At 47.4% G+C, this 9,506-nt stretch overlaps 1 protein-coding gene across 3 annotated transcripts in view; it reads right to left on the bottom strand.

Moving 5' to 3' along the window:
• SPON1 (spondin 1) overlaps window positions 1-8,306 on the bottom strand; it is a 293,127-nt gene extending 284,821 nt beyond the window's left edge. The window contains exon 1 of one of the 3 annotated variants that reach the window (XM_017525789.2): window positions 7,700-8,306. In XM_017525789.2, the coding sequence (XP_017381278.1) occupies window positions 7,700-7,937 (238 nt within the window). In that variant the 5' untranslated portion in view covers window positions 7,938-8,306. Of the gene's footprint in view, window positions 1-6,807; window positions 7,481-7,699 lie in introns of those variants that run through there. The other 2 variants (XM_037737501.1, XM_017525788.2) reach the window with 2 other exon arrangements.
• Between the last annotated feature and the right edge of the window lie 1,200 nt (window positions 8,307-9,506).

Below are 9,506 nucleotides of genomic sequence, written 5' to 3'. Positions count from 1 at the left end.
GAGGTGGAGGAGGAGGAGGAGGAGGAGGAGGAGGAGGAGGAGGAGCAGCTTCCTGTAGCACTTGGCTCATAGATCCTGCTGTGACTCGGCCCACTTTCCTACATTCCTGCCCCACACATGGTGACTTGTTCTTGGAACCCTTCCCTGTTTTATGAGACCCAGTCCGTGGGACATATTTGCAAATATCTCAACCACAACTGTAGAAAGAGTTCAAGTTATTTCCCATGGGTCTCCTAGCCTCAAGCAAATCAGTAGATGTGGGTAGGTCCTCTGTTTAAGTTCTCCTGAATATTTCATGGAAGTTCTGAATATTTCTCTGAAAGGTAGAAGCTTGCTCCACAGAGACCTCACAAAGGACTTCAGGTGATCTCACTTAACTCCTTGCCCTGTCCTATCTGCACCCCAACTCCAGCTCTGCCAAAACGTCCTGTAAAAGTGGGGTATTTTATACCAGCAAGAGCCAGCAAGCATCACAGAAAGCTTTTTATATGATATAGCAAGCTTTCTGACACCATAGATGCTTCAAGAGAGGTGCATTTGGTAAAAATCAAACACAACTGCACACTCTTGGAGGAGAAAAAAGAGACAGAGAAAGTAATGCTTTAAATGACTTGGACCACTTGCCACTCTATTCAATGCATGCACATGCCTGAGTGAACATGGCATGAGCCTCTCAGTTCCCTCACTCCATCATATGATGAGGATTTTGTACTTGCATGTCAGAGCAAACCAAGGGTTTATCTGCTATGCAACTGAGGAAACACTGATCTCTTCCAATGCTGGAGGGAAAATTGAAGTGCTAGACTTATTGAGACATGCCAATTCATTTCTATTCTCCACTTACAAAAATATCGGGGATAGGGTGTTTAGATAAGGCTAGATTGAAGCTGGCATCTAGGTTATATTTTATATATAATTTCAAAGGATTAACTTTGACTTATGTGATTTTTGCTTTCCATGGCTCTTCTTGAATCTAGCCCTCTAGTCCCATCTTAATGGGACTCTACTATATTCAAACATTTTCTTTCATTTTCATTCTGAATGTATATGCCAATAGGTTTTCATTTTTCTTTTTATCTTCCCACACCACCCCTTTGCTATCTTGTTTATTTACTTTACCCTCATTCCTTTCATTCTTTGCTGCTTCCTCTTTTACTGAGAAAAAAGAATGAGACAAAGGAGGCCACAATACATGCACATTCACACCCCAGCACTCCTGCCCCTGCTCTTTCTTTTTCCCTTCTTTTTTTTCTTTTAACACAGGGTCTTACTTTGTCGCCCAGGGTGGATATAGTGGCACAATCTTCACTCACTGCAGCCTCAACTTCCCTGGCTCAAGAGATCCTCCTGCTTCAGCCTCCCAAATAGCTAGGTCTACAGGCATGAGACACCACAGTCTGCTAATTTTCGTATTTTTTTGTAGAGTTGGGGTTTTGCCATATTGCCCAGGCTGATCTTGAACTCTAGGGCTTAAGCAATCCACCTGTTTCAGCCTCCCAAAGTGTTGGCTCCCAGGTGTGAGCCACCACATCTGGCTTCCTCTGCTGATACTTAGCAGGAACATCAGTTTATATGTTGTCAAGTTGATTCGCCTAGATGACTTTTCACTGAGTGAGAGAATAAGACATATTGTGTTTTTACATGACTATGCATGAAAATATGTGGCAGAGACAGTTAATATGGTCCCCACAAATTTACCGTTTCATTCTTTTGAAAAATAAACCCTCCCTCAAGTTTTAGCTGGGCACATGGCTATCCAGCTAAATGCTGTATTTCCCAGCCTCCCTTGCAGCTAGGTATGGCCACATGACTAAATTTTTGTCAATGGAGTATGTTTAGAAGTGCTGGGTGCAGTTTCTGGGTCACATCATTAAAAGAAAGCTGCTGTCCTTTATTTTCTCTCCCCCCAGTCCCCTACATGCCGACTGAATACAGATGAGCAGAGGTTCTCCTCAGTTGTAACCATGCCAAGGAGAATAATACTTAAAACAGTGCTGTTTAGGAGAAATAAGCTTAAGCCAAATGAAATTAATTTTACATGTTAACAGGTATCCATTAAAAATAAGTGAAAAACAGGCAAAATTGGTTTTAACTAGTATATTTTACTTAATATCTATAATTATTTTAATATGTAATCAATACATAAATGATTAATGAGAAGTTCACTCTTTTTATACTAAATTTTCAACAATCCTTGTGTATTTTATACTTACAGCACATCTCAATTCAGAATAGCCACATTTCAAGTACTTCATAGCCACACATGGCTAAGTAGCCACCTGTTGGACAGCAGAGCGCAAGAAGATGGCGGGGGAACAAGGTAGCAGGTGCCTGGTTCCTGGATGGGCTTTGGAGCAAAGGCTCCCATCATGCTGGGTCCCCCATTTACCTCTTGCTTAGAACACTGTGTTTTGGGTTCTGTTAGTAACATGAGTTTAGCCTGCACCCAATATTGACCTATATCTGACAGTCTGTATAACAAGCAAGTGGAGAGTGTGAGAGTGAAAAGTTCCTGATATACCAGCCCATAGTGATGAACATATCAGTGATTATAGCTTCTTGTTGCAGTTGAAAGAGTCAGCTATAATGAAACAACTTACTTGTGTTTTAAACCTGGAAAAATTCCATTTTAATATGCTTTTTTTTTTGTATTTTTTTCTCTTTTTTGAGACAGGGTCTTGCTCTGTTGCCCAGGCTGAACTGCAGTGGTGTGATCTTGGCTCACTGCAACCTCACTTCCTGGGTTCAAGCAATTATCCTGCCTCCACCTCCGGAGTAGCTGGGATTACGGGTGCGCACCACCATGCTAAACTATTTGTATTTTTAGTAGAGACAGGGTTTCACCGTGTTGGTCAGGCTGGTCTCTAACTCCTGACCTCATGAGCCACCTGTCTTGGCCTCCCAAAGTGCTGGGATTACAGGCCTGAGCCACCGCACTCAGCCTGTATGTTTTTGTTTCTTTCATTTCCTGAAATTCAGAGCAATAAACAATCTCCACAACCATTAAACATTAGCTATGTATGCATCTTCTAATTTAAAATTTCAGTTTAAATTAAATATTTATTAAAAGTACTAACGGTTAAAAAACAGTTACATAATAAAAAAATGGGGAATAGTGCAAAAAAGGGAAGAAAGGTAGGAAGGGTGGCTTAATTATAATATCAGCAGCAGCACTTACGTTTTTAAAAACTCCACCATACTGGGAATAGTTTATATAAAAGGCCTCATCTAGTATACATTTCTCGGATCCTAAGTGTGTCCTTTCCAAACATAAAATTTTACAGACATGGTTATATAACAGCTGTACATAAAAATAAAACAACAGTCAAATCTGTCTTTTCTTTTTTCTTTTCTTTATGCTTTTGTTGTTATTTTGCCTACCCAATTTGTTTTTGTTTCCCCACAAACAAAAGGAATTGGCCAAAGACTGACAAGATTCTTCACGTTTCTAAATTAATCCTCTGGCTTATGGGAAAATGTAACACTGAAGCCAATAAGAGAAAACAGCAAATATGAATAAGGATTTATCACTTTATATTACTTTGTGTCCTGAGAGATGTCAGTTATTAACTTGATTTGTTGTTCTGTTTTCCTTGAAGGAAGGCTCAATAGCCAGAAGGCTGAGGGTAGCTGAGTGTATTTCATTCTACTCCCAACTAATTTCACTGAGTCAGCACAGAAGACTGGTTAAGAGCACAGATTTTGACCTAAGATTGTATTCTGATTCCACTAATTATTATCTGTGTAAGGAACTAAACCTCTCTGAGTCTTAGTCTTAGTCTTCTCATCCGTAAAATAATAACGACAATAAACTGCCTCAAAGTACTATGAGGAATAGGGAGATGAGTAGGAAGAACTTAACACAGTATCTTAGCCAGGGCTTTGCTGCTAAGTATGTTTCTATTTCCAAAATAATCATCACATAACATTTTTTTTTAAGCAACCACTGTGTGACAATTTCTTTTGACATGAATTGTTTCTAATTTTCACAGGAATGATGGGAAAAAAACACCCTAATTTTATAGATGGAGAAGTTTTGGCTAAGAGAGGTGAAGTGGCTTCCTGAGATCACACAGTGAACACGTGACCAAGCAAGACTGAAACCAGCCCACCCAACATCAAGGCCTATGCGTTTCCCACCAGGCTGAGGTGTCTATTCCTGTGGTCAGTGTGTGTCTGTCTCAATTTGGGACAAAGAAAAAGTCATGCAGCTTTGGAGGTTTCCAAACCTCCCAGTTTAGGAAAAACCCTCAATTATGCTTAAAGTTGGACCAGCTTTTGAAACCTCTACTGGACATTCTTTTCCCATCAAGTTCCTTGAAATGTCCCTTTACAGAACATCTAGGAAACGCCATTCTCATTAGCCAGAGTCTGACTTTATTTTCCTAATAAACAGACCTTCAGTAAGACAAAACAGCCTCTTTTATTTTCAATCAATTCTTGAACATTTCAGTGGATTTTCTTCTATTTGGCTTGAAATTGTGATCTGGGAAAGCCTGGTCCTGCAAATTGTCCTCCTATATAAGGGAAGCCCCTTGAGGATCCTCAACTTGTTATTTTTAATCACTGTAATCTCCTTTTCAAAGGAGGCCCTGGTCAGAAACAGAGCAGGCCTTTCAGAGCTTTCTAAAGCACAATTATTGCTGTTGGAGGGAGTGGAGATTATGGGGAGAGGGAGGGAGAGTAGAGAGAAGTGGTGGGAGAGAAAAAGAAGTCAATATAATACTAACAATTTGGAAAAGACCAAATAATGATCTCAACTGGATTCAGGTTTTGGGGAAGAAACCACATGTTTCAGTATTTTTTAAATAGTGAGCATTTTATTCCAGTCTAGAGTACCGAAAGACTATACTTAGACAGCAGGCACAAAGAACAGAAGCTACTTGGGGATGAACTGTGGACAAAGATTTGGGGCAGGAAAACAAGTCATTGATTCCAAGGATTGTGAAGAATCCTAATTCAGGAAAAAATTAAAAAGCAAATAGAACACCAGGAGAATGCCAACTTCACAGCCCTAAGTCAGTACAATGAGCAGAATGTGTTAGAGTTACTTTTAACATAATTATTCTAAGAAAGAAGGAGCCAACAGAAAATGTCACAAACTAGGCCAGCACCCTTTCTTTCGAACTTTGAGTGGCGGAATCAGGTTTGCTAATTGCAGAATATTTACTTGGAAAAACTCACCATGGTTCCTGCAAGATCTCTTTAAAGGTCTCTTAGCCATTAGAAGGGAGAAAAGATGATTGCCCAATCTACAGCCTGAGTCGGGGTGTCAAAGTCCAGAAGGCTGTTTAGGCAGGAGTAGTCTGTAGGGTGAAAGTCCAGGACGCTCCCTATCAAGTCTCATGAATTATTTTAACAAAAGTTCCCACCTGTGGGCCCTGGACTTTTAGGTAGTTCTGAAACCTCTTTGGCCACGTGAATACCAGATGTGCCTCCTTCCCAGTGTTAGGGCCACCAGCTGTCAATACTCAACTAAAACGCAGATTAGTGTGAAAAGCTGGGTACACTTGGCCTGAACCCCAGACTAGCATAAGTCACTGAAAAAATCTTCCTGGGCTTGTATTAGGAAGAATCTTAGGCAAGGCTCCTGATATGAAGAAATATCTCATTCATTCAATTAATTCATGAGGACCCAAATAACCACCATTCGCTACTAGATGAATGGACTAAAGGCGAGCTGAGGAAATCTACTTTCAAACGCACATACACACTTCAGAAAAAAAAATCTGATCAAGAACGTACCTCCATTAGTAAACCAATAAAGGTCTCACATTCAACTCATGTATATTAGGCACCTGTTTTAGCTCAAGCCCACTGACCTTTGTAAACTCATTTACTCCCTACCGCTACCAAGAGAGGATGGATAAACAGCTTTTTTTTTTTTCCAGCTAGGAAATAGGTGCAGAGAAATTAAATGACTTGCCCAAGGTTACACAGCTACTAAACCCAAGTCTGTTGGACTCCAGAGCCACTTTTTTCTCTGCTACGTGGTGCGGTGGCAGTTTCCCCTGTGAACCCAGGTCCTCAGTTTTGGGGAGGGCTGAATAGGCCAGTGAGGTCACACCCGCTTCCCTGTGGTCCAGAGGGAGGATCGGTCGCTTCTCAGCTCCACCGAGTGGCAGTTGCCGCCCGTCGGCGCGGCTCGCTCCAGCCACTGCGGTGCCAACCCACGCTCTCCCTCCCGGGCTGGGCGGGATGTTCGCCCAGAATCTTTCTTTGTGGAGTACCCAGGATCCCGCGGAGCTGCGCGCCGGGGTCAGACTGTTCTTCGCCAAGTGCTCAGCATGCCAAGGCGCCAAGGGCACCTAGGAGCCGGCTCTAAGTAGCTACTGGGTAGAGAAAGTCAGGGACAAAAACCCAGGAAAACGGGGAAAAAGCTCCAAGAAGGGTGGCCCTGGCGCCCGCTGACACTGCCCCCAACTTTCTCCTGTGTTGCTTCCACCGCCTCCGTCCAAGGCTCTCTGGGGAACTGGGAAGGCAGGGAGAAAAGTACAGCAGCTGGGAGCCCATTTGCCCCACCAGGTGCCCCAATGACCCACTCCAACCTGCTTAGCACCAGAGCTGACTTATGAAGGGGCGGGGGTGACGGTACACGCTCCCTGGTGGGACCCTAAGTGAGGCCAGACAGGCTCCCTTCCCTTCCTGGTTACCTGTCCCCCACCCGGAAAGCGGCTGCTGTTGCCAGAGGAAACGATGTGTGGGGAGATGACCTTGCTGCGGAGCGAGGCGGCGGGCCGTGGGGACAGTCAGGGGTCTTCAGGTAGATGCTGGTCGAGCTGCCTGTCCCGCCCAGGAGGAGCTCACCTGCTTGGACACTTCCTCCCTGAGCTCCCGAAACCCAGCTCTCGGCCGAGCAGCGTAGGAACGACATCCCTGGGTGGCAGAGCCTCCGGGGTGCCTGAGTCAAGGTTCTCCGGCCTCCAGGGAGCAGGCCTCGGGCATCGGGGCTTCTTTTTCCATCGTCATCCACTTCCCCTTCCAGCTCGGAGCCTACCCAGAGCTCTTTGAGGACCCTGTCCCCGCTGGGAATCTGTTCTGGAAACCCAAGATCCTCTATCTCGTCTGGGACCATGAGAATAATTTGGGGTTCTTTCCAAAGACCCTTTCGAGGATCTTTAGGCTGTCCCTGCCCCTCCTTCCCGCGCACCGCGACCGGTTAGGGAGAAGCCAAAGTTCCTTTTCCTGAAGGGACCTATCCAGGGAAGCCGGAGTGGCCGTCCCGCCCAGGGCCGGTCTTTGAGAAGCGGGTACCCTCTCCTTCAGGGACGGAGCGGGGAAGCTGCAGTCGCTGCCTTGCCTGGGACCAGACCAAGAGAAGCCTGGGTCCGCTCCAGACTGATTTGGAGCAAAACGGGCTTACTTCCCTCCTGCAGACGGCCGAAGGAGAAGCAAGCCTCCCTTGCAGTCAGGCCGGCGTGACGCGTGGCTCAGTTACATCCCCAGCCTAGGAACCACGCGTCGGAGACCCGGGCTGCCTCTCCTGGCTGCGGCCCCCGCGACGGTCCCGGACACTGGCTTATGATCCGCGCGGAGCTGGCGGCTACAAGTGCCGAGGGTAGCCAGGACAGAAGGGCCCTTGCAGGGTTGCACTGCGCCGCGCACCCGGAGACCGCGCGCCCTCCTCCGGCACCGGGCGGTCGGCGCCCTGCGGGGACCGGGTCCTGCACTCCCCACGCCACGCCAGGCGGCCACTTACCGCGGTAGCTGGTTCCCGGCTTGTAGAAGTCGGGGTCGCCCTCCACGCGGAGGCTGAACTCGGTGTAGCCCTCTCGCCGCGTGCCCTGGGCGCGCAGGATCCGGCTGCAGTAGCCCTCTGACTTGGGCACTTTGTCCAGGGTCTCGTCGGAGAAGGCCAGCGCCACGGCCAGGGGCAGCGCCATGGCCAGCAGCGCGGGGGTGCGGCTCAGCCTCAGGGGCGCCGGGCACAGCCTCATCCTCGCGGCCCCCAACTTTTTGCCGCGGCCGTGGCCTTCGCCACGCGACTCCTGCCCGAAGCGGTCCAGACGAAGGCGCGACCTGGCAGAGCTCGGAGCCGGCGTCGGCGACTCGGAGACCGTGCCCGCCTCGGCTTGGCGGCCGCGGAGCTGCGCTGCGCTGCGCTGAGCAGAGCGGAGCGAACCCGAGCGGCGCGAGGAGGGGAGGGCGGCGGTGAAGGAGCGGGAGGAGGGAGGGCTGATTTTGCCCAGATCCCCGAGCGCAGCGCTGTTTTGTTTCCTCCGAACTGGCGATTAGCAGCGCGGCCGTGTTTATTTTGCGACGTGGGATTCTCAGGGTCTGACGAAGAAATCGTGGCATGCTACCGGACACCGCGGGCTCTGTCCCATCGCGTAGGAGGCTGCTGCTCCAACTCCCAGCTACACTCCGGACCCTGTGGAGGATGATGCTCAGGGAAGGGAAAGCCTGAGAAATAACTTTTGTGGCATACCTGTTCTGTGCCCAGCAATGTGCTTGGCAGTTTACTTACGGTATCGACTCACTTTCATTTTCCCTACTCCCAATAAACATACGTTACTCTCATTCATTTTATAGACGAGCAAACTAAGACTTGCGACCAGTTAACCGCAGGGTTACACCACGTGACTCCAGGCCCATTGCTCTCCCCAAGGCCATATTGGAACAGGTCAAATGGGAGGCTAAGAAAGGAGAAACGACTTAGCTAGGGCCCACAATATTTTTGGATCTATGAAAAGGTTTTCTTTAAAATCAGGAGAAAAAAGGTTTAGATCAAACAAATGTTTACTGTATAATGTTAATATATTTGTATTTATACCTCTACAGTCATAAAATATGCTTAACCTGGAGAAAGGAGCCAGCAAAGGCGAAAGTGCCCAAGATTCAGGAAGGTCCTCCTACGGTCCTGGAAATGAGTTTTGAAAGATTCAGTGAAGAGCCTGTGTTTTCTTGGCTTACATTTTAGATCAGATTCTCAGTCTCCAGGGACAGATGTTCAGAGAGGTGCTGAGGCTGAGGGCCTGAAGGGAAAAGACCCAGGGCAAGAATCTCTCCCAGTGTCTGCCTGGGAAGAGACCCGAATCAAACCTCAGTCCCACCACTCACCCACTGGGAAGCCTGGGCTAGTTAGTGCACCCTCCAAGCTTGTTTCCTGCTCTGGAGAACAAGGGAATGGGGGTGGGTGCCAGTACACCCTTCCTAGAGGGGAGAGTGGGGAGAATATGCTAGAATTAAATGATATGACCCATATAAAACACTTGAGTTGGTCCCTAGTGGCGCCCACTCCCTCACCGGCTTGAGGATACCTTAAACCCCCTGCCTCTCAGTGCACACAAGCGTCCCTCCCCAGGTGCTCTCAAATGCTTTGGTTTTCTCTTCTTCTTTTTGCTCAGGGCCTTCAACACACCTCCTAGGCCTACATTTAGCAAGCAATCTCCTTTGCTTTCCAGGTCAGGGTTTTCTTTTTCACAGCACTACAAACAGGCCCAGGGTGCCACCTGCATGGGAGGCCTTCATTCCTCCCTGCCTGCCCACTTACTCCTCAGTGCTTG

This window comes from Cebus imitator, unplaced genomic scaffold, assembly GCF_001604975.1.
Source record: "Cebus imitator isolate Cc_AM_T3 unplaced genomic scaffold, Cebus_imitator-1.0 Scaffold39, whole genome shotgun sequence".
NCBI lineage: Eukaryota > Metazoa > Chordata > Mammalia > Primates > Cebidae > Cebus > Cebus imitator.
This window is presented reverse-complemented; position numbering and strand designations above follow the sequence as displayed.